This window comes from Chiloscyllium plagiosum, unplaced genomic scaffold (assembly GCF_037043375.1).
Source record: "Chiloscyllium plagiosum isolate Xiang-an unplaced genomic scaffold, Cpla_swu_hap1 HiC_scaffold_13, whole genome shotgun sequence".
NCBI lineage: Eukaryota > Metazoa > Chordata > Chondrichthyes > Orectolobiformes > Hemiscylliidae > Chiloscyllium > Chiloscyllium plagiosum.
Window position 1 is genome coordinate 4697691 of NW_028270151.1, and position 24714 is coordinate 4722404.

The window sequence follows — 24714 nt, forward strand, 5'->3', positions numbered from 1 at the left end:
TTCAGCATAGACTAGTTGGATTGGAGGTTCTGTTTCTGTGTTGAATGATTCTATAACATCAATATTAAAAAGGGGTCGTTTATTTGTGATCGACGGTCAGGAAAACTGATATCATGTCATGAAGATTTATTTACTGTTGATATCATGACCTGTAATGAATGGAAAATAAAAATATGGAAAATAAATCAAAACATCACATTTCAACAAGGAAAGCTAAAAAAATTATATTGTTTAATTTGCTTTATTACATCAAATTAATTCCATCAGTGGCATCTACAGTGATCATATCCTTTTAACACAAAAAAAAATTACCTTTCCCCTTCCACACCACCCTCCCAAAAAAAAACCCTTAGTTTGACAAATTCCTTTACATTCGTTACATGAAACATTAATCCAACAACAGTCACACATTTATAGAATTGAATTTCAAGTTATTGCCAACATGTACATTAGGAAAACTCCTTAAATGTTTCAAACACTATTTTCTGGGCAAAAAAATACAAACTAAAGCATGTTACACTCTGAGATAGAGTCAACTGACGTAACAGTTTTTTTTAAACTCGATCTAAATACAGTTAAATGTCACTGTGCAGGAGGAGGGAAAATGGTACTTGTGGACACAGTTTACATCACATATCTAAAGTTGTATCTTACTGTAATGAAAGAGACAGATATATATACACAAATATACATATATGTATCTGTACATACAAGACTGCTACGAGTTGTCATGATTTTTGCTATTTTAGAAGTTAAATATCTTGGACGGATGCTTTGCATTAACACTATTTGCTCCAACTTTGAAAATAAGTTTAATTTGGTATCCAACTTGATTCTGCTTAAACCAGTGCCATGTGAGCATGCTTCTCTGCATTGAAAGCTTCAATAAACATCTCACAGCCATAAAACTTAGATGCATTTAAAAAGTTTCAACATAATGATCCTTAAAGCAAGGGAAATTTTCAGAAACAACTGAGAAATCAGTGTTTGAGGAGAAAACGTGATATTTATTTCCTTCAAGAAAATAACTTGAAAAAAAAACCAAGAAACTTACTTCCTTTCCCATTGAGAATTTTGCCTTTAATACCTTCATAATCTCCTGCAGCACAATTTCTTAAGCACAATAATATGCTTTTAACTTAAACATTCTGAGTTTCAATGATATTCCACTCTACAGCAGAAGAAAGCACTAAATTCTCACGACTGAGCCTTTTTTACATGGCTTTGTACACCATCCCCTCGCCCTGATGAGTATAAAACATTTTAGAAGAATGTTGATAGAAAGCAAATCTGCCATCATCTCTGTTGCTATTCTCACACTGATAAGAAACATTTCTGCAAATAGGCAGATTAATGTCTAGATTTTGCTGGTGAATCTGCCAAATGTTCTCACTATTTTGTGGTAGCGAACTCCGTAAAGGATCTGCATTGATGTCATGCGCACTTGACCATGTGTATTTTGTATTATTAGTTTGAACGATTGGCAGTTCAGGTTGGCCGTAATCAGGGCTAAGTTCTGTGTTGCGTGAACTGAGATTCTGTTCACAGTTACCTGTAGTAGTTGCCAATTTCAGTTTGTTCTCTGCCTCTGTCCTATTTTTAAGTTTAGATTCGGCTACAGTTGGACAAGTCACATTTGTATGGAGATCACTTTGGTAGTTCTTCGATCCTTCTGCATCCTCACAACCAGGAACCTTTATTAAGTGCTTTTTTTGGTGCATACCAAGTGCAGCAGCTGTTTTGCAAACTTTAAAACACTGGAAACAAACATGCTCCTTTCCTACCTGCTGAGCACGCTTTCTTTCCAAGTGTCTTTGCTCATGATTCTTCTTTGTTGTCAGGTAAAGGAAACGCCGAGGGCAGAAATGACAGCGGTACCGCTTTTCCCCAGTGTGGATCCTTTCATGCTTTTTAAGAGTTTCACTCAAAGTGAAGGCCTTGTTGCAGTAGAGGCAAATAAATTCTTTAACACCCATATGGATGCGTTCATGTTTGTGGAGGTTTCCTTGGACCGAAAACCGTCGGCCACAGGATTTGCAGGAGAATGGTTGTTCACCTGTATGACATCTCATATGCATTTTCAACGTAGAAGAGTTTGGAAATGATTTTGTGCAAATACTACATGAATGAGGCTTTGTTGTTAAATGGCTTTTTGGTTGTCTTTTCACTTCTTCAGGATCTTTTAATTTATCACCAAGTGTACAATTAGATTCTTGAGATACATCATTACTCTCTTTGTTTATAGCAATTCCTTTTAGGATGTCAAAATTCTGTTCTTCTCTGATAGCAGGAATTGGAATAGAGAGGCTATCAACATTGCATCCACCATTTTTCTTCCATCTAGATTTTCTCAGTTTATTAAACCCTTTAGGTCTCTTTTTTGGTTTATATGAATAGTATGGTCTCCAAAGTTTGTCATTTGAGTCATGATCACTCATTTCATCACATGTTTCAATGCCTCCAGCAGGATCTGCAATGCTTCCAATAGGATCTGTGTAACTAGGTGACTTGTTAATTTGTTCTTCACTTTCTTCTTTTTTAATATCCTGGACCATCTTTTCTTCATTTGGAATCATGTATTTAGGTTTTCTACCTTTTCTATGGAACTGTCTGGATTCAGTAATTTGTCTTTGTACCACTGCTTTGTCCCCGATCTTCACTGTAATTTGGCAAAGCGGAGCTACTTGATTATCTGTGGAGGTTCCAGGGAAGGCTGGTTTTGCAATATAAGTTTCTGTTCGACATCCTCCAGAAAAAGTGCTTGAATGATTTTTTGGTGTAGCAGCTGGTTCTGTGATTTGTCCATTTCCCTTTTTGTATGTACTTTTTTTCTGAAATCTAACACAATCTTTAGAAATATTTTTCCTTGGATTTGTATCCAAAGAATCGTTGCTCAAATTGGTCTGTGAACGTGAGTGATGAATATCATTGCCAGACTGTACTCCATGGTTGTATGTAATGACTGAAGAAAATGCATTTCCATGTTTTATAACAGATGAAACCCTATTGCTGTGCATTATAACAGAGGGAGCGGTGTGCCCATAGTTAATAACAGAAAGACCTGTATTGTTTACATTAGTGGCCAACCCTTGTTGCCCAATTTCAGCATTATCTTTATCGTTATCATAGGCTTCATTTTCTGTTGAAGTGCAAGGAAGTAAGGGTTTATTAAGATGGCAACCAATGGAAAGACTGCCATCTTCACATTCAGACATGTGGCATGCTTCTCTTGCACTACTTTCAGATGTTTCTGTGAGGAAGGATCCTGGTGCGCAAAGAGAAGACTGCTGTGAAGGCATAACTTCTGAAGATAGCAACTTGTCCTGCAAATGCTCTGAAGTAGATGATAAGCTACCAATGGAAAAATTAGTGATGTCAAGAGAACTGGCATTTTCATCACTTGAAGAAACTCCAACAACTTTATTATCTTTGCAGTTTTCTGGGGAAGATCTAGTGTATGTTTTGTAAGGTCTTTTTTGTAGTTTCATAGGTAGAAGCCTGTAAAGTTTGAATGGATACATCTTGGCTCTATATCCACCACTTGTTGCTTTCTTGTTTGTGGGAAGACCTGGATCAATGCCATGAAATGATTTCTGATGGGTTTTCAAAGTATAATAGGTCATAAAGGTCTCTAAACAAAAGATGCACTGATAGCGTCTCTCCCCAGTGTGCCATATTTCATGTTTAGTACGATATTCAGCTAATGCAAATACCTTATTGCAGTAGTGACAGGGATATGTTCGCCGCCAAGAATGAACATTGGCATGTCTCTTTAAGCTGGACAGAGTTACATAGGAACGTTTGCAGACACTGCAAAAGTATAAAATGTGTCCCTCAACAACTTTCACAAAGTGTTCTGGTTCTGGGGAGCTGTTGCCTCTCCTTGACCGCACCAATTTCAATGGGCGTTTGTTGGAAGATTCTAATTCTAAAGCATGGGAGATTGAATTTCGATCTTCCTCACCACTTGCAACTTCATTGTCGCTGCAAATATTCTCCACTTGCTCATCAGTTGATTCACGATCAGACAAAGATGTTCCTGGTCCTCTGCAAAGATGCTCATGAGTTTGTAGCCTCTTCAGATGAACGAATGGTTTACCACAGTGCCTACAAGATAAAGGCTTCTCCAAAAGTGTTGTGTGGATTTGGGAATGAACATTCAATGATACTCGAGTACTAAAAGATCGTGGACAATATTTACAATTGTAAGGAGTTTGGCATGGTACTGCTGGCACAGTTTCAGACCAAACAGTATTAGATACTAATTTGCTCATGTTTTCCTTAGCAGAAGCTCTTTCTACATCAGTATGTCCACCTTCAGTTTCCCTTGTCTCTACGTTAGGTCCATTTAATGGACCAGTAGCTGGCACAACATTTACTGGGCTACTATCATTTGCAGTTTGCAAAGCATTCAAGTTAAATCGTAAAACATTGAAGCCAGTGGAGCTGGCAGTGTACAGTGTTTGTGGAGTTTTGGAAATTTGGTCTTGCAACTGCATCTCCTGTGTAGCTCCAGAATCAGCAGTATTGCTATTAATATTGCACAAAGATTTTTCATTTTCTTCTGTAGGTTTCCTCACTTGAAGATCAGAAGGAGGATCAACATTTTGCTGATCTTTTCGAGATGATGATACAGCATAGGAATGTTCAGCAAAAGTTTGAGCAGGTATCTGCAGTGTGCCATTTGCATCCTGGCCAACACATACCATGGACAGCTTATCAGATTCAGTTGCTTTTTTGTTGACATTGGTTGTTAAGTCAACTGGAAAATACATGTCACTGCCAGCTTGCATGTCAAAAATTGAAAACGCATTTGTGATTCGAGGTCCATTTACAAAAGGGAAGTCTTCATTGCCTTTATCACTCACAGCATTGCAGACCTCTGCTTTGAGATTCGTAATGCTAGTTGGCAAAGAGAGGGTGGAAGCAGGAGAAACTGACTGAGAAGAGTTAGGTGAATAACTGCGTAGTGCATTTACAGACTCAATGTGTTGCTGAGGAATAGGCATCAGATTTTCCAAAAATGATATACCTAATCTTTTCCCAGCATCAACAAGTTCTTGAACTCTCTCATACCCTTTGATAGCTACCTTTGCACTGTAGATGAAATGCAGTATTTCTGCAAACACATCTGCCTTGAAGTCAGGCAGCTCCAGAATATGGCCAACCAACCACAACTCCTGGCTCGAAAAGAGGTTTTTAAAGTAAATGCTAGCTGCTGCCAAGACATTTTTGTGGGCTTTAAACTTGGCGTCCTCCACAACAATGGTTACATCACAAAAGACTCCTTTGGTGCGTTGTTCATTCAAGCAGCAAAGGACAGTCTGGCTGTGGGAGTTGTCCATCATATCTGTACTTGAAGGCATGGCAATCTTCTAGAAAGAAAATAAATGAATTCAAGTCAGCATTAGAAACTGAGTCAACTCTGATCAAGTGCAGATCAGGGATCAATGTGGATCTCATGTCTGTAGCTATAACTAAAATCAGGGTATAATAGACTGAAACTTTATCCTCAATTTTAATGGTGTTAATGTAAAACAGGAGTGTTATTCTGTTGTTCATCTAACCAGGTGATCTGAAACTTACTTTAGACTTCCTTCTAATTTATAAATATACACTTTATATCAAACGATACCTGACAAAACTAAATTACTTTTGGTGATGCTTGGTGGAACTCATGAATGTGGTACTGGATGAAGTATAGACACACTCTCCACACCAAAGGCTCTAATCTTGGGCCATTCTCCCCGTGGAGCTGATGGAATTTTTTGGACATCGCTCAGACTGAGTGAGACTAGAACCCAACTGCAATCTGGGGATGGTCAGCCAGGCTCCTTCACCACCACCACCAGCATCCTCCCCCACAAAACCCCACCCTAATATAAAGAAACCCTCCAAATGCTGGAGCACCCACATTCACTTCAAACCCCTCACCTCCTACACTTACACATTTTCTTGGAACTACTAAATTCTGCAGGCTCTCTGAAGGATCCAGCATAGTACCATGTAAGAGTACCTTCATATTGAGACTCCTGGTATTTACCCACCTCGACCTAACACAACTAACTAATATAAAGCAAAAAGTGGGGATAAATAGTTGTTTTTCTGGCTGGCGATCAGTAGCTAATGGTGTGCCTCAGGGAGCAGTGTTGGGACCGCGATTAGATTAGATTCCCTACAGGATGGATACAGTCCCTTCGGCCCAACAAGTCCACGCCAGCTCTCTGAAGAGTAACCCACACAGACTCATTTCCCTACCCTATATTTACCCATGCACTTATCACTCTGGGCAATTTAGCACAGCCAATTTACCTAACCTGCACATCTTTGGGCAGTGGGAGGAAACCGGAGCACCCGGAGGAAACCCACGCAGATACGGGTAGAATGTGCAAACTCCACACAGACAGTCACCCGAGGCGGGAATCGAACCCAGGTCCTTGGCACTGGAAGGCAGCAGTGCTAACCACTGAGCCACTGTGCGGCCCCTTGTTTACAATTTACATAGATGATTCGGAGTTGAGGACCAAATGCAGTATGTCAAAGTTCACAGATGCCACTAAAATGAGTACTAGAGTAAAGTGTGTGGAGGACACTGAAAGTCTGCAGAGGGATATAGATAAGTTAAGTGAATGGCAAGGGCCTGGCAGATGGAGTACGATGCTGGTAGATGTGAGGTCATTCATTTTGGTAGGACAAACAGCAAAATGGACTACTATTTAAATGCTGCTGCATGAATCATAAAAAAGTTGATTTGGAGGTGCAGTAGGTAATTAAGGCAAAGGGAATATTGTCCTTCATTGCTAGATGGATGGAGTTTAAAATCAGAGGGGTTATGTTGCAGCTATGTAGGGTGCTGATAAGCTACACCTGGAGTACTATGTACAGTTTTGGTCTCCTTACTCGAGAAAAGATATATTGGCACCGGAAGTGGTGCAGAGGAGGTTCACCAGGATAATTCTGGAATGGAGACAGTTGGCTTACGAGGAGAGATTGAGTAGACTTCATTGGTATTTAGAAGAATGATTGGGGGAGGGTCTTATAGAAATATATTTCTTCCCTTCATAATTTTATAAGAGAGAAGCAGGGAGATTGTTTCCACTGGTGGGTGAAACTAGGATTAGGGAGCATAGCCTCAAATGAGGGGGGGAACAGATTTAGGACTGAATTGAGGAGGAATTTCTTCACCCAAAATGGTTGCGAATCTGTGGAACTCCCCTGCCTAGTGAAACAGTTGGAACTATGTCGTTGAATGTTTTTAAGACAAAGATAGATAGATTTTTGAACAGTAAAGGAATTAAGGGTGATAGTGAGTGGACAGGTAAGTGGAGCTGAGTCCATGAGAAGATCAGCTATGATCTTATTGATTGGTGGAGCAGGCTCAAAGGCTCCTGCTCCTATGTTCTTTTTTCTCCTTGGTGCTGTCACCAGGACTCTCCAGGACAAGCTGGGCCTCCCAAAATTGACAGTGAGTGAAAGCCTGTAGAGAAGCCAGCTTCCACAAGATTGGACATTCCAACTCTGCATCCTTTCCTTTGTTGGCAAGTGATCTACCCTTCCTTATGTTTCGATACAAAAAACCAAGAGAGGCACATTTTCTGCAGGAGCTTAGAGGTGAACTTCAACAATAGGGAAGGGGGTACAAAACTTAGAAAGAATATCATCATGAGATGTGAAACACAAACAAATTGCAGGGGGAGAAAAAAGCGTTTTAGATTAAGATTAGATTAGATTACTTTACAGTGTGGAAACAGGCCCTTCGGGCCAACAAGTCCACACCGCCCCGCCGAAGCGCAAACCACCCATACCCCTACATTTACCCCTTACCTAACACTACGGGCAATTTAGCATGGCCAATTCACCTGACCTGCACATCTTTGGACTGTGGGAGGAAACCGGAGCACCTGGAGGAAACCCACGCAGACACGGGGAGAATGTGCAAACTCCACACAGTCAGTTGCCTGAGGCGGGAATTGAACCCGGGTCTCTGGCGCTGTGAGGCAGCAGTGCTAACCACTGTGCCACCGTGCCGCCCCCGCGTTGGAGGTCTGGAGCATCTCTATATCCGCAGTCCCTACCTTTACATGGAACAAAGACAGAAATTTTTATCAACAACCACAACAGAAATTTCTGGAAAATCTCAGCAGGTCTGGCAGCATCTGTAGCGAGAAAGAAAAAAAATAATATTTTGGGTTCAGTGACCCTTCTTCAGAACTGATTATATAGCTAGGAAAAGGTTGTTGTATATACTAAAATGGGGAGGGGTGAGGGGGTTTAGGGGATGAGTAAACAATAGGTCGAGATGGAGCCCAGAGAGAGGAAACATTTGGGCAGACAAAGGAATTGGTAGAGGTCAGCCTGGGAGAATGAATAGTTGCTAATAAGGACCATTAGTAACGGACAATTTTTTTTGTGGTAGCAGCCATGTGATGATGAAGTCTGGTATGTGGGGTTTGAGGAAAGGACTTACGGGAGAAGCTGCTCAGGCTGTAAAATTATTGACCTCAATACGGAGTCCTGTTAATGCTGCACAGTCCCCAAGCAGAAAACAAAGTGCTGTTCCTCCAGCTGACCCTGAGCTTCACTGGAGCACTACAGCAAGCCTGAGGAGATGTTGGCCAGAGAACAGGTGGTCTGTTGAAGTGACAGGCAACAGGAAGCTCAGGGTCATTGTTTGCAGACAGAATGTAGGTGTTCTATGAAGTGTTTGCCCAGCCTGCATTTTGTCTTCCCAATATAAAGCAAACAGAAATTTGTATGTTTCTATTATTGTGATGGAATGGGTGACGCTGGTCAGGCCAGATGTTCTGAAGAAAGGTCACTGGACTTGAAATGTTAACTGTTTACTGTCTGTATAAATGCTGCCTGACCTGCTGAGTTTCTTGAGCATTTTGTGTTTTGTTTGCAGCAGATGTCTTATCCATCCCCAGTTACCTTTGACTTGGAGAGTTGTTCCTGGTGACCTGGCCAATACTGTATGTCGCTCATATCAACAACATGAAAAAACACTGATTATCCAGTCATTGTGACATTAATCTTATTCATAAATAAATGTTGGCAAATTGCACAAACAGTCAGTGGTAGAGCATTTGCAGGTTTGTTGCTTTTTCTGCTTAGAGGGAACTCAATTGGATAAGGTAAAAACAATGACTGCAGATGCTGGAAACCAGATTCTGGATTAGTGGTGCTGGAAGAGCACAGCAGTTCAGGCAGCAACCAAGGAGCTTCGAAATCGACGTTTTGGGCAAAAGCCCTTCATCAGGAATAAAGGGGGCTTTTGCCTGAAACGTCAATTTCGAAGCTCAATTGGATAAGGCATATTAGTTATTAATATAATATAGTGCACTTAGCATCAACACATATATTCAATTTCATGCCCAAAGGCCAATAATTTTAAAAAGAGCATTAAAGTTAAGTTTAAATATGTATTTTCATTAACAAGTCATTCAATGTAAGTAGGTGGTCAAAGTTTTTACTGGAAGATGGACAGTCATTACATGAAATACACCAATAGTTTGAAAAGCATATCGTCTCACAATCACTATAGAGATTTTCTCGTTATAGTTGAGAGGATGACACAAGAAATTGAATCTTGTGTTCAGGATTTTACTGTAACAAATCAAGAAACTTCAGAGACATTGGTTAGGCCACTTTTAGAATATTGCATTCAATTCTGGTCTCCCTGCTATAGGAAGGATGTTGTGAAACTTGAAAGGGTTCGGAAAGGATTGATAAGGATGTTGCCAGGGTTGGAAAGTTTGACCTAGAGGAAAAGGCTGAATAGGTTGGGGCTGTTTTCCCTGGGGTGTTGGAGGCTGAGGAGTGACCTTATAGAGGATTATAAAATCATGAGGGGCATGGATAGGGTAATTAGATAAAGTCTATTCCCTGGGGTGGGGGAGTCCAAATCCAGATGGCATAGGTTTAAAGTGATTGGGTAAAAATTTAAAAGGAATCTTTTCATGCAGAGGGTGGTGTGTGTATAGAATGCCAGAGGAAATGGTAGAGGCTGGTACAATTACAACATTTAAAAGGCATCTGGATGAATACATGGGTGGGAAAGGTTTAGAAAGATATGGGCCAAATGCTGGCAAATGCGACTAGATTAATTTAGCATATCTTGTTGGCATGGGCAAGTTGGACTGAAGGGTCTGTTTCTGTGCTGGACATCTTTATGACTCTAAACGTAGATCTCGAGTGCTTGCAGAGGAGGAAAGCCCTTTGTGCTGTTAAATTTATGCCAAGTCTTCCAGAAACTCAGTGAATGAATTGCCTGAAATTTGACCACAGTGTTCAATCCCAACCACTGGAGTTTGCTGGTAAACAACTCCCAAATGTTTATACCAAGTCATAAATGTCACAATTCATGCTCGATACAAGGTAATGGTGCCAGTATGTCGAGTGAATCCATTATGGTGTCCCTTAATTGGTCAACACAGGAAACTGCAGGTCACGTCATCTCCTTGTTGCAGTTTTATCCTAGGTCAGTGCTTAAACTAGCTTGACCAAAGTCCCCAGCATGTTTGATTATAGCTCGTATCTAATAGCCATTTCCGCTGCTGACTACCCTGAAAGTAGTAAGGAAAAGGCAGGGAACTATAGACCAGTGAGCCTGACATCAGTGATGGGCAAATTGTTGGAGAGAATCTTGAGGGACAGGATTTACATATATTTGGATAGCCAAGGACTGAATACGGATAGTCAACATGGCTTTGTGCATAGAAGATCATGTGTCACTAACTTGATTAGTGTTTTGAAGAAATAACGAAGAGGACTGATGAGGGAAGAGCGGCAGACGTGATCTATATGGACTTCAGTAAGGTTTTTGACAAGGTTCCTCATGGTAGACTGGTTAGCAAGATTAGATCATACGGAATTCATGGAGAACTAGCCATTTGGAAATAGAATTGGCTCAAAGTTAGAGCCAGAGGGTGGTGGTGGAGGGTTGCTTTTTAGACTGGAGGCCTGTGACCAGTGGTTTGCCATAAGGGTTGGTGCTTTTTGTCATTTATATAAATGATTTGAATGTGAACACAGGAGGTATAGTTAGTAAGTTTGCAGATGACACCAAAATTGGAGGTGTCATGGACAGCTCAGAGTACAACGGGATCTTGATCAGCTGGGCCAATGGGCCGAGGAGTGGCACCTGGAGTTTAATTTAGATAAATGTAAGTTGCAGTTTTTTGGAAAGGCAAATCAGGGCAGGGCTTATACTTTTAATGGTAAGGTCCTGTACAGTGTTGCTGAACAAAGAGACCTTGGAGTGTACGTTCACAGTTCCTTCAAAGTGAAGTCGCAGGTAGAAAGAATAGTGAAGGCGGCATTTGGTATGCTTTCCTTTATTGGTCAGAGCACTGAGTATAAGAGTTGGGAGATCATGTTGTGGCTATACAGGACATAGTATTCCAAAAGTGGCTTAACCTGTGAGAAATTCTGGGTCTCCTTGCTATTGGAAGGATGTTGTAAAACTTGAAAAGGTTCAGAAAAGATTTACAACAATGTTGCCAGAGTTGGAGGGTTTGGGCTAAAGGGAGAGCTGAATAAGCTGGGGCTGTTTTCCCTAGAGTGTTGGGAGGCTGAGGAGTGACCTTATAAATGTTTATAAGATCATGAGGGGCATGGATAGGGGAAATAGTCAAGGTCTTTTCCCTGGAGTGGGGGAGTCCTAAACTAGAGGACATAGGTTTAAGGTGAGAGGGGAAAGATTTAAAAGGGACATAAGGGACAACTTTTTTGCACAGAGGGTGGTTCGAGTATGGAATGAGCTGCCAGAGGAAGTGGTGGAGGCTGGTACAATTGAAACATTTAAAAGGCATCTAGATGGGTACATGAATAGGAAGGGTTTAAAGGGATATGTGGCCCAGGTGCTGACAAATGGGACTAGATTAGGTTGGGATATCTGATCGGCATGGATGAGTTGATCCTAAGGATCTGTTTCCGTGCTGTACATCTTTATGACTCTAATGACCACAAACCCTCCTTTGATTCTGAAACTCCAAGTGAATTTGATTACAAACAGTGATTGAATTCCTTCTCAAGGGTAAGTATTTGAATCCAGTCAATCTGACTATTAATGTATGACTAATATTATTCTCACAATTAATTAAATTCTTGTTAAGTAACATCAATTCCATGTTTAACTGTTGTGTTCTCTCCATTTAACAAATTGAATTGTAAAAAAATTAAAATACACTACATTATTAACACAGGAGCATGTGACATAAGATGAACTCAAGGATGAATCTGTATTCCAACTGTATGCCAATCCTCTAAATTATCCCATCAATTATTTTGATAATGTAAATATCCCCTTTTAATCTTCTCAATTCTTTGAACCACTAAGTCAAAGCTGGAAGGGCATTAACTAACCATGCCTTAATTTGTATCAGATTTTCTGGCAGAAGTTCAATGGCAGTGTCATATTTCTCGAAATAGTTACTTAACATCCCTTTTAAATAATCTGTAACATTAAAAGGAACTTCTTCCCTTTTATGTATATCAATTAACTCTTGGTAGCCTAGTCAGCTGGTGTTTGAGAGTTAAAGCAAAACGTTGTGTTCATAATATTACATAATAATGCACCATTGTGATACTACTTCAATGAGGTAGTAACAATATTTTCCTTTATCTCTATAACATACCATGTAATCATGATTCTTAGCTTCTAATGTACAAACTAAATTCTTATCTGTTCTAAAACAACACAAAATCTGTTCATTAAGATATATTGCGCAAGGATAAATAATTATTTCATCTGCTCAAGAATTCCCAATTGGAGAGGATAAATGACATGAATTAAGGTGGACTAGTTGGTCTGCATAAAAGCAGACCAACTAGTCCACCTGACCATGTTCCCAAACTAAACTAGTCCCACCTGCCTGTGTTTGGCCCATATCCCTCCAAACCTTTCCTATTCATGTACCTATCCAAATGTCTTTTAAATGTAACTGTTCCTGCATCCTTTGTCAGTTCATTCCACATACCAACCATGGTGTTAAGAAAAAGTTGCTCCTCATATCCTTTTTAACTTTTTCCCCTCTTACCTTAAAAATATACCCCTTTGGTTTGAACTCCCCCACCTTAGGGAATAAATCAGTGTCATTCACCTTATCTGTGCCCCTCATGATTTTATAAACCTCTATAAAGGTCACTTACAACCTCTTACACTCCAGTGAAAAAGTCCTAGCCTATTTTTGTAACTCAAAACTTCCATTCCTGGCAACATTCCAGCAAATCTTTTCTGAAGTCTCTCCAATTTAATACTATTGCTCCTATAGCAGTGTGATCAAAACTGCATACAGTTCTCCAGAAGAGGCCTCACCAACATCCAGTACAACCTCAACATAACATCCCAATTCCTTGACTCAAAAGGTCTAAGCAAGGAAGGCAAGCATGCTAAATGCCTTCTTAACCACCCAGTCTACCTGTGAAGCAAATTTCAAAAAACTAATGCACCTGAACCCCAGGTCTCTCTCTGTTCTGCAACACAATCTAATGCACTATCACTAATTATAGAATTACTGTCTTTATTTGTTTTACCAAAATGCCTTACATCACATTCATCCCAAATTAAGCCCCAATCTGCCACTCCTCAGCCCACTGACCCAACTAATTGATCAAGATCTCTTTGTAATCTTAGATAACCTTCTTCACAGTCCACTATACCCCCAATTTTGGTGTCATCTACAAAGTTACTATGCCTCCTATATTCTCAACCAAATAATTTATAGAAATGACAAACAAAAGTGGGCCCAGTACCAATCTCTGGAACACCGCTGGTCACAGGCCTCCAATCCAAAAAGCAACCCTCCACCACCATCCTGTCTCCTACCATCATGCAAATTTTGTATCCAGTTGGCAAGCTCACCCTGAATCCAATGTGATCTAACTTTACTAATTAGCCTACCATACTGAACCTTCTCAAAGCTTTTCTGAAGTTCAATTAAACAACATCTACTATTCTGCCCTAAAGTTTGAGAGACATGATTTCCCTTGCACAAAACCACACTGACTATCCCTAATCATTCCTTGCCTCCTCAAATGCATATAACTCCTATCTTTCAGTCAGTCTCAACAACTTACCCATCATGGATGTCAGATTCACAGGTCTATATTTTCCAGGCTTTTCCTTACTGCCATTCTTAAACAATGGCATAATATTAGCCAAATTCTAGTCCTCCAGCACCTAACCAGTGGTTGTAGCTGATACAGATATTTCTGCTATGGGTCCCACAATTTCCTCCCTACATTCCCACCTTGTTCTGGGATACACTTGATCAGGTCTGGGATACACTTGATCAGGTCTGGAAGATTTATCCCCATTTAGGTTTTCTAAGATCTCCAGCACTTCTTCTGTAATGTGAACTGTTTTCAAAACATCAATATTTATTTCCCTGCATTCTCTAGTGTCTATTTCTTTCTCCATAGTAAAAGTGAACACGAAATCTTCATTTATCTCTGCCATCTCCTGAGGTTCAACACAAAGATGACCTCGTTGATCCTTAAATGGTCCTACTCCCTAATTGCTATTTTGTTCTTAATGTACTTGCATAATCTCTGTGGATTATCCTTAACTTTATCTGCCAAGGCTGTCTCATATCCCCCCTTTGCCTTCCTGATTCCCCTCTTAACAATGCCCCTGTACTCTTCATACTGTTAAAAAGATTCATTTTATCCCAATTGTTCATTATTAACTTTCAGCGGGATGTTACTCATGCGCCCCTACACATTAACAGCACAAAGGTGCATTGAGTGGACAGTGTCAAGCTCCAGGGAATGGTCATCCACAACCAGCTTTCTCTTCATGTGGTTGCACTGGTTACAAAGGCCCAACAACATCTCTTCTTCATCAGGCAGCTGAGGAAATTTGGCATGACGGTGAATACCCTTGCCAACTTTTATAGGTGCGCCATCGAGAGTATCTGTCTGGATGTATCACTACCTGGTATGGCAACTGTACCATTCAAGAGCAGAGACAGTTACAGAGAGTGGTGAACTCAGCCTGGACAATCACAAAGGCCAACCTCCCATCTATAGAATCCATCTACCAGGCCCGCTGTCAAGGAAAGGCTGCCAGCATTCTCAAAGATCCATCCCACCTTGGCAATGCTTTTCTACAACCTCTACCATCGGGGAGAAGGTGAGAAGCCTGAACACATGCACCAGTTTCGTAACAGTTTCTACTCTACAGTTGTTAGAATACTGAATGGACTCACAAACTCTTAACATTCGCCCGTACCTGTGTTTTTGTTTTTGCCACTGTTCACATATTATTTACTTGTCTATGCAACTTAACTCTGTGACCTGCCTATATTGCTCTCTAGCAAAGCTTTGCACTGTGACAATCAATTCAATTCAATTCAATTCAATTGTTTATATGTAATATATGATTCTTTTCTATTCTTGACCAGAACCTCAATATCTTTATTCACCCATTGTTCCCTATTCTTAGCAGCCTTACCCTTCACTCTAACAGGTACGTAATGTCTCTGAACTCTCGGTATCACACTTTTGAAAGCCTCCCACTGGTCAGTCATTCCTTTACCAGCAAACAGTCGACTCCAATCAACTTTTGAAAATTCTTGTCTCATACCATTAAAATTTGGCTTACTCCAATTAAGAACTTCAATGAAAGGCTTATCCTTTTCCAGAACAATTTTAAAACAAATACAATTATGATCACACGTTCCAAAGCATTCCCCTACTAACACTTCAGTCGTTTGCCCTGCCTTATTTCCCAAGAGGTGGTCAAATTTTATTCCTTTGCTAGTAGGAACGTTTGCATATTGAAGAAAATCACCTTGAACACATTTAGCAAATTCTTCATCATCCAAACTTTTAACACTATATTAGTCCCAGTCAATGTTTGGAAAATTTAAAATCCCCTGTTCCAACCCTATTATTTTTACATATATTTGAGATCTCTCTATATCTTTGCTTGTTAATTTCTCTCTGACTATTGGGAGGCCGGAGGGGGGAAATATAGTACAATCCCATCAAGATGATTGTCCCTTTCTGATTTCCAATTTCAACCCATATATTTTCACTGGACAATTTCTCAGAAATATCCTCTCTTATTAGAGCAGTAATCTTGTCATTAATCAAAAATGCCACACCCCCTCCTCTCTTGCCTCTTTTTCTATCCTTCCTATAGCATCAAAGACCAGGACATTGAGCTGCCAGTACGATCTTTTCCTCAGCCAAGTTTCTATCATACTACACTGAAAATGGGTTGCTCGAAAAGCGCAGCAGGTCAGGCAGGATCCAAGGAACAGGAGAATCGATGTTTCGGGCATGAGCCCTTCTTCAGGAATGAGGAAAGTGTGTCCAGCAGGCTAAGATAAAAGGTAGGGAGGAGGGACTTGGGGGAGGGGCATTGGAAATGCGATAGGTGGAAGGAGGTCAAGGTGAGGGTGATAGGCCGGAGAGGGGGTTGGGTCGGAGAGGTCAGGAAGAAGATTGCAGGTTAGGAAGACGGTGCTGAGTTCGAGGGATTTGACTGAGACAAGGTGGGGGGAGGGGAAATGAGGAAACTGGAGAAATCTGAGTTCATCCCTTGTGGTTGGAGGGTTCCTAGGCGGAAGATGAGGCGTTCTTCCTCCAACCGTCATGTTGCTATGGTCTGGCGATGGAGGAGTCCGAGGACCTGCATGTCCTTGGTGGAGTGGGAGGGGGAGTTGAAGTGTTGAGCCACGGGGTGGGTGGGTTGGATGGTCCGAGTGTCCCAGAGATGTTCTCTGAAACGTTCTGCAAGTAGGCGGCCTGTCTCCCCAATATAGAGGAGGCCACATCGGGTGCAGTGGATCCAATAAATGATGTGTGTGGAGGTGCAGGTGAATTTATGGCGGATATGGAAGGATTCTTTGGGGCCTTGGAGGGAAGGGGGGAGGTGTGGGCGCAAGCTTTGCATTTCTTGCGGTTGCAGGGGAAGGTGCTGGGAGTGGGGGTTGGGTTGGTGGGGGGTGTGGACCTGACGAGGGAGTCGCGGAGGGAGTGGTCTTTTCGGAACGCTGATAGGGGAGGGGAGGGAAATATATCCCTGGTGGTGGGGTCTGTTTGGAGGTTGGGAACTTATCAGGGTAACTAACTATATAAGCCACGGCTGCTAATTTGACTGCTTAAGCAGTCATCCACTCAGTAACTTAAGGGGTATATCTAGATGATGCTCTACATATTTGCCACATATCCTGTCTTTCTAATGCCAACCTCCACAAAAGAGGATCCATCAACAAAAGATCTTGTAGACTTATTGGGTCCTTTCTGAAAATGTGTTGCTGGAAAAGCGCAGCAGGTCAGGCAGCATCAAAGGAGAAGGAGAATCGACGTTTCGGGCATAAACCTCGATTCTCCTGCTCCTTGGATGCTGCCTGACCTGCTGCGCTTTTCCAGCAACACATTTTCAGCTCTGATCTCCAACAACTGCAGTCCTCACTTTCTCCTTATTGGGTCCTTTCTCCACTTTTGTTTTGGAACAAACGGTCCCTTGGGAACACTTGTTGCCACTATTTGACACTCCTGCAGTTCACCACTGTAATTCCAATTGTCAATTAAGAAAGTTGGCAATTTAGCCCCGTTTAACTGTGATATCTCGACCTTGAAGAGTCCAAAGTGCAGTACAGAATTGACTAACTGAACCATCTTTAATGTGACCATCGAACAACATTAAAGAGTATGTATAAGGACAGTCAAGGGATTAAGCCCAATTATGTGACAAAAACACTGCACTGCCCAGAAAATTCCAAGAAAATGTCTTTCATGCATTGTGAATCCTGACTGCACTGGGGTTAAAAGCCAAGCATCAGCCACTGGTCTCATTTTCCTGTGGTATTCCTGCAAAAGCACTGCAGCACGGGTCGAATCTGCTGCAGTGACCTATAGTGCAGTGCTTGCGCTGTAGCTATACCCTGTTGAAACAGTATGTATGTTCTGTTCAGTCCACTGCCAAAGAACATTATTCTTCAAAAAGATTGGATAGTGGAGATGCTTTGGTAGCAAATCACCAATGGATTTCTACAACAGTCTACTAATCCCAATAAAGATCGAAGCAAATTTACATATTTAAGGAGGGGCAACTGCACAATGGATTCAATGTGTTTCTTTTCAATTTCGCGCTTCCTGAGAGTCCCACGGTGCCCAAGTACATGACCTGAGACTTCATTATCTGCACTTTAAGTCCTAATGAAATGAGGAGGGTTAATAGTTCATCAAATAATTGGAGATGTTCCTGTCTAGTTTCAATCTGGAGGAGATGATCTGATTTAATCCAGTATGTAAATGATCATGAAGTCTCCAAACCTTTTAGCCAATCTTTGATGGTAGATGGATGGACAGTTGTAGAGCCATTGTGGTAAACCAACCTATGTTTATTGCTGATCTTGAACTGTAAAAGCAAATTTATATTGATATTGCTGACTTAAACCCACACCATGTGCATGTGGGTTTCCTCTGGTTTCCTCCCACAATCAAAAAATGTGCAGGTTAATGAATTGGCCATGCTAAACTGCCTATGGGGTACATTAGTCAGGGTTAAATGTCCAGTCGGGGAATGGGTCTGGGTGGGTTACTCTTCGGACGGTCAGTGTAGACTTGTTGAGCCGAAGGGTTTGTTTCCATACTGTAGGGAATCTAATCTAATCTAATCTTAAAAGGTCCTTGGTCCTGGTGCCAGGGAGGCAGCGCGCCGTTCTGCTTTTTCTCTGTTGGCCGCGGAAGCATCTGTCTGTGCCTCTGGCTGCGTAGTCCTCTGGCACAGTTGGTCTCTTGGAGGCCGGCGCGCCCTCGTTGTGTTGGAGCCAGTCTCGATACCAGGGGCTTGGCTGTTCGTGCTATGTTCACCTGGGGGTCCATCGCCCCCTGCATTTTCCGGGACAGCGTGTCTGTTTGGGATGGGTGTGTCCACGGGGGACTCCTGCCCTCGGTGTCGGCCTCCCTTCCTGGAGTTAGCCCATCTATGTGACTGTTTAATTCAGATAAATACGAGGTGCTGCATTTTGGGAAAGCAAATCTTAGCAGGACTTATACACTTAATGGTAAGGTCCTAGGGAGTATTGCTGAACAAAGAGACCTTGGAGTGCAGGTTCATAGCTCCTTGAAAGTGGAGTTGCAGGTAGATAGGATAGTGATGAAGTCGTTTGGTATGCTTTCCTTTATTGGTCAGAGCATTGAGTACAGGAGTTGGGAGGTCATGTTGCGGCTGTACAGGACATTAGTTAGGCTACTGTTGGAATATTGCCTGCAATTCTGGTCTCCTTCTTATTGGAAAGATGTTGTGAAACGTGAAAGGGTTCAGAAAAGATTTACAAGGATGTTGCCAGGATTGGAGGATCTGAGCTACAGGGAGAGGCTGAACAGGCTGGGGCTGTTTTCCCTGGAGCATCGGAGGCTGAGGGGTGACCTTATAGAGGTTTACAAAATTATGAGTGGCGTAGATAGGATAAATAGACAAAGTCTTTTCCCTGGGGTTGGGGAGTCCAGGACTAGAGGGCATAGGTTTAGGGTGAGAGGGGAAAGGTATAAAAGACACCTAAGGGGCAACCTTTACACACAGAGGGTGGTATGTGTATGGAATGAGCTGCCAGAGGATGTGGTGGAGGCTGGTACAATTGCAACATTTAAGAGGCATTTGGATGAGTATATGAATAGGAAGGGTTTGGAGGGATATGGGCTGGGTGCTGGCAGGTGGGACTAGATTGGGTTGGGATATCTGGTCAGCATGGACGGTTTGGACCGAAGGGTCTGTTTCCATGCTGTACATCTCTATGACTATGAATATGAATAGACCAAAACCTATTACTAATGTCAAGAACAGTAAAGGATTTTGCTTGTGGAATTGCTTCATCATTGTCCTCGGACTGATTGCTACTAATGGTACTGTTAATGGAGTCCTTTTATTCTCTATAATCAATTGCCAGTTGTCAAGAGTCATCTGGTTTTCTGAATGGCCAAGAGGCAGAATTATTTGTTGAAGGTACAGGTGATAAAACTCCCTTTGTAGCAGACTCTTAATTACTTTTGCTGTTTCTCCTTCAGCTTATTTAGGGAAACCACAGTCTTTCAAGGTTTTAGGTCGGAGTCTTCTCCGCTGACCTCCCCTGACATTGGACCACAGTCATGCTTATGCTTTGCAAGTGCATCCGTATGTCTAACAATTAGCTCTTGTAGGTTTGAGCCAGAATTCCCCAAATGTACAGACCCTGTCTGCATAGATTCCCATCATATCTCTATTGGCACCTCATTTACATCAGCCATCTACCAGATGCAATAATTCACTGCATCAAAAGTCAAGTTAAATCTACTCATAAAATCTGAACCTTACATATGCTTTACTGTTCAGGGAAGTTGAATAATGTGGCTGGGTGAGAACAAACCACATCGCCTAACTCAAATTGGGTCCATTTCAAATCTTTCTGAGAAATTTCTGGTAAGTCCACTCAAAATATTTGTCCCTTTCTTTCATCAAAATAAATAAATATCTCTGGATGTTGAAGGTAGGGTGGGAACTTTCTGTATCCCATAGGAATTTGACATGGTGGCCTCCTATCTGGCCTTCTACCAAGGATCTCCCTACACTGCCCACCTAACATTACCATGAGGGGATTGGCATTGTCATGCCCTTGGATTCACATAAATAACAGTGGATAAAGAGAAGCAATCTCCTCTGCTTCCCTTACTGAAGCATGTCACACTGGTCTCTCTAGTGGCAGAGCTGTATATCCTTGTCCTGATTGCTATCCCTGTCCTTATGGATACTGGCAAGGTACTCTACAATCCCGAGCGAAGTGAGCCAGTTGACCACAATTATAACACTGCACTGGAGGTCTAGTGTCCACTTATGATTGGCGTCTACCTTTACCCAGAGGCACTGTATGTGGAGGCGGGAAACACCAAGGATTAACATCACCTCCTCTTTCTCTACCTCCTTTATTTCTCCACACTGGAGCAGCATTAGAGTCTTTCATGGGAAACATTTTCCCATTCTTACTCCCCTTGCCTCATCTACCTCTTGAATTTCCTCCTCCCAAGCTCAAACCATTCACCATTCTATCCATACCTCATCATCTGTATCATCTATGGAGTCAACATTCTCACATGCCTTCTTTCTCCCTTCAGAAGCATGCACCAAGGTCCTTAACCAATTTGATCAATCCAGTTAACCTAGTATAATCCATAGCCCCTAAAACCTGAGTAAAATGAATCCATAATCAGATTCTTTACTCCCTTGACAAGGCATCTGCTATTACATGATCCGTAACCTTGATATGGACTAACTTGACATTAAAACGCTGAAGTGACAAGCTCCACCAGAAAATTGCAGTGTTTTATGTTAAAGTTTCTGAATAAAAATTAAGGGGCTGTGGTCCATAAACACCTCGAATAACTGAAGGGGCTCCAATATCACCAGTGCTTTGTTCTCATTGGAGGAATAATTACCTGTTTTTGTTTAAAACGGTGTAGTCCTGTCCGAAGTTGTGAATGGTAGTGGATAATTAAACAGAAGATGCTGGTCCCACACACATTTCCTCATTTTGAAATGATGCGAGAGACCAACACCCAAGTAGGAAAGAATGTAAATAATTTAGTGCCAGTTGAATAATCCATATTGATCTCCTCCCAAGATCAATGATCAATCAATTTGATTCACTCCATATGATATCAAGAATTGGCTGAAGAAGCTGCATCCGTAGCTAAACTATTCCAGTACAGCATCAACACTGGCATCAGTCTGACATTGTAAACAAAAAATGTCCAGGGATGTCCTCCCTACAAAGAGGACGAATCTAAACTGGCCAGTTACCATGCTATCAGTGCACTCTTAATTATTGAACTCTTCCATCACTTTGTCATAGACAGTGTTATCAAGCAGCGCTTGAACAGGAATTGTGTGCTTACTGACAATGATGTTGCGTTCACTCAGCCTCCCCAGCCAATTATAAACTTGGTCCAAATATGGAGAAAGGAGCTGACTACAGAGGTGAGGTGAGAATGATTGCACTGGACATCAAGACTACATTTGAATTACTGTGGCATCAGTAAGTCTAGCAAAACTAGAATCAACATGAATCAGTGCAAAAAACTCTGTTGATTAAAGGCCAGCCTCAAAAAAGATTCATGGTTTGGTTGTTTGAGATCTGTCATCTCCACTCTGGGACATCACTATGGGAGTTCCTCAGATAGTGTCCTAGTTCCAACCATCTTTAGCTGTTTGTCACCTTCAGTTCAGAAGTGAGGTGTATCCAAATAGTTGTACAATTTTGTAATTCCTTTGAGACTGCAGCAGTCCCTATGCATATGGAGCAAAACATCAGGGTACGGGCTGATAAGTAGCAAGTAATATTTGCACCATGTAAGTGCCAGGCGCTGACTATCAACGAGAGATTCTAACTGTCACCCTTTGACATTCAATGACATTACCATAACTGAATCATCTGCTTTCTTCCGGAGAATTATAATTGACCAGAAAATAAACATTGTGGCTACAAGAGCAGGTCAAAAGCTTGGAATTTGGTGGTGAGCTTTAGTTTTGAGGCTGTGACCACTTTCTACATGACATCTAGCCCAGGTTCCTGATTGAGAATAGAATCACAGAACTGTTATGGCACAGATGGAAGCCGTTTGGCCCATTGTGCCTGCACCAGCTCTAGTACCCAGCACCAATCCCCTGCTTTTTCCTCATTACCCTGCACACCATTTCTATCCAAATAACCATCCAATATCCTCTTGAACGCCTCCATTGAACCTCATGATTTGGAGATGCCTGTGTTGGACTGGGGTATACAAAGTTAAAAATCACACACACCAGGTTATAGTCTAACAAGCACCAATTAAACCTGTTTGACGAGAACCTGGTGTTGTGTGATTTCTAACTCCATTGAACCTGCCTGCACCAAATTTCCAGGCCGTGCATTCCAGACCCTAATTACTCACTGGGTTGAAATATTTTTCTCACATCACTTTTGCTTCACTTGCACATCACTTTAAATCTACGTTCTCTCATTCTTCTTTCTTTTATGAGCAGCAACAGCTCCTCCCTAAGTACTCTATGTAGCCTGCTCTTGATTTTGAAAAATGTTTAGTTTTAATTAAATCTCCCCCCATCCTCCTTCTCTCCAGGAGCAGAGTGCCAACATCTTCAAAATATCCTCATCACTCAAGTATCTCAAGTGGATAAGCTGCTCAAGGAAGTGTATGGCATGCTTCTCTTCACTGATTGCAGCATGCAGTAAAAAAAATTGGTAAGTCATATTCCAGCTGTATTGAATTTTAGTTAGGTCATATTTGGAATATTATATGCAGTTCCGGTCACCACACGGCTAAAAGGATGTGGAGGCTTTGGAGAGTATACAGAAAAGGTATACTGTGACATTGCCTGGTTTGGAGGGCATTAGCTAGGAGGGGAGATGGGACAAACGCTATTTGCTTCCACTTAAATGTCAGAGGCTGTGAGGCAATCTGATAGAGGTTTACAAAATTATGAAAGACGTGGATAGAGTGGACATTTGCAATCTTTTTTCCAGAGGAGAGATGCCAGTTACTCGGGGACAAAGGTGTAAGGTAAAGGGAAGAAAGTTTAAAGGAGATGCGAGAGTTTTTTCCCCCCCTCACAGAGAGTGCTAAGTGCCTGGAATGCACAGCCAGAAGACATGGTGGAAACATAGATGGTAGGAGCAGGAGAAGGCCATTCAGCCATCAAGCTTGCTCCACCATTCATCACGATCATGGCTGATCGTCCATCTCTGTAGCCTAATCCTGCTTTCTCCCCATACCCTTTGGTCCCATTCACCCCAAGTGGTATATCTAGCCATTTCTTGAATACATTCAATGTTTGGGCATCATTTAAGAGGCATCTTGACATACACATGAATAGGCAGGGAGTGAAAGGAATATGAACTGGTCATTTTTTAGTTTAGCAAGGTGCCACATGTGGGTGCAGGATAGGTGGGCCGAAGGGTCTGATCTCATGCTGTACTATTCTTTACTCACCTCCTTCACCACTGACACAGAGTGGTAATCACTGTTGGAACATTGCATGCAATTCTGGTCTCCTTCCTATCGGAAAGATGTTGTGAAACTTGAAAGGGTTCAGAAAAGATTTACAAGGATATGTTGCCAAGGTTGGAGGATTTGAGCTATAGGGAGAGGCTGAATAGGCTGGGGCTGTTTTCCATGGAGCGTCGGAGGCTGAGGGGTGACCTTATATAGAGGTTTACAAAATTATGAGGGACAAGGATAGGATAAATAGATAAAATCTTTTCCCTGGGGTGGGGGAGTCCAGAACTAAATGGCATAGGTTTAGGGTGAGAGGGGAAAGATATAAGAGAGACCCAAGGGGAAACTTTTTCATGCAGAGGATGGTACATGTATGGAATGAGCTGCCAGAGGAAGTGGTGGAGGCTGGTACAATTGCAACATTTAAAAGGCATTTGGATGGGTATATGAATAGGAAGGGTTTGGAGGGAAATGGGCCGGGTGCTGGCAGGTGGGACTAGATTGGGTCCGGTTGGCATGGGTGGTTGGACTGAACAGTCTGTTACCGTGCTCTACATCTCTATGACTCTGTCACTCTATGCACTTTAGAACCCATCATTCCTTTCACAGCACCTTCCAAAGCAGCAGTCTCTACTATTTTAAACTGAAAGTAAAGCAGAGCTGGAAGTGTGTTGCTGGAAAAGCGCAGCAGGTCAGGCAGCATCCAGGGAACAGGAGAATCGACGTTTCGGG

General features: G+C 41.8%; 1 protein-coding gene across 16 annotated transcripts in view; it reads right to left on the minus strand.

The window, feature by feature from the left end:
* Positions 1-198: 198 nt before the first annotated feature.
* Positions 199-24714, minus strand: part of zbtb38 (zinc finger and BTB domain containing 38) — a 143608-nt gene continuing 119092 nt past the window's right edge. For all 16 annotated transcript variants that reach the window (XM_087993296.1, XM_043702816.2, XM_087993292.1 and 13 more), the window contains one exon: positions 199-5375. In XM_087993296.1, the coding sequence (XP_087849422.1) occupies positions 1215-5366 (4152 nt within the window). In that variant the 5' untranslated portion in view covers positions 5367-5375 and the 3' untranslated portion in view covers positions 199-1214. The remainder of the gene's footprint in view (positions 5376-24714) is intronic.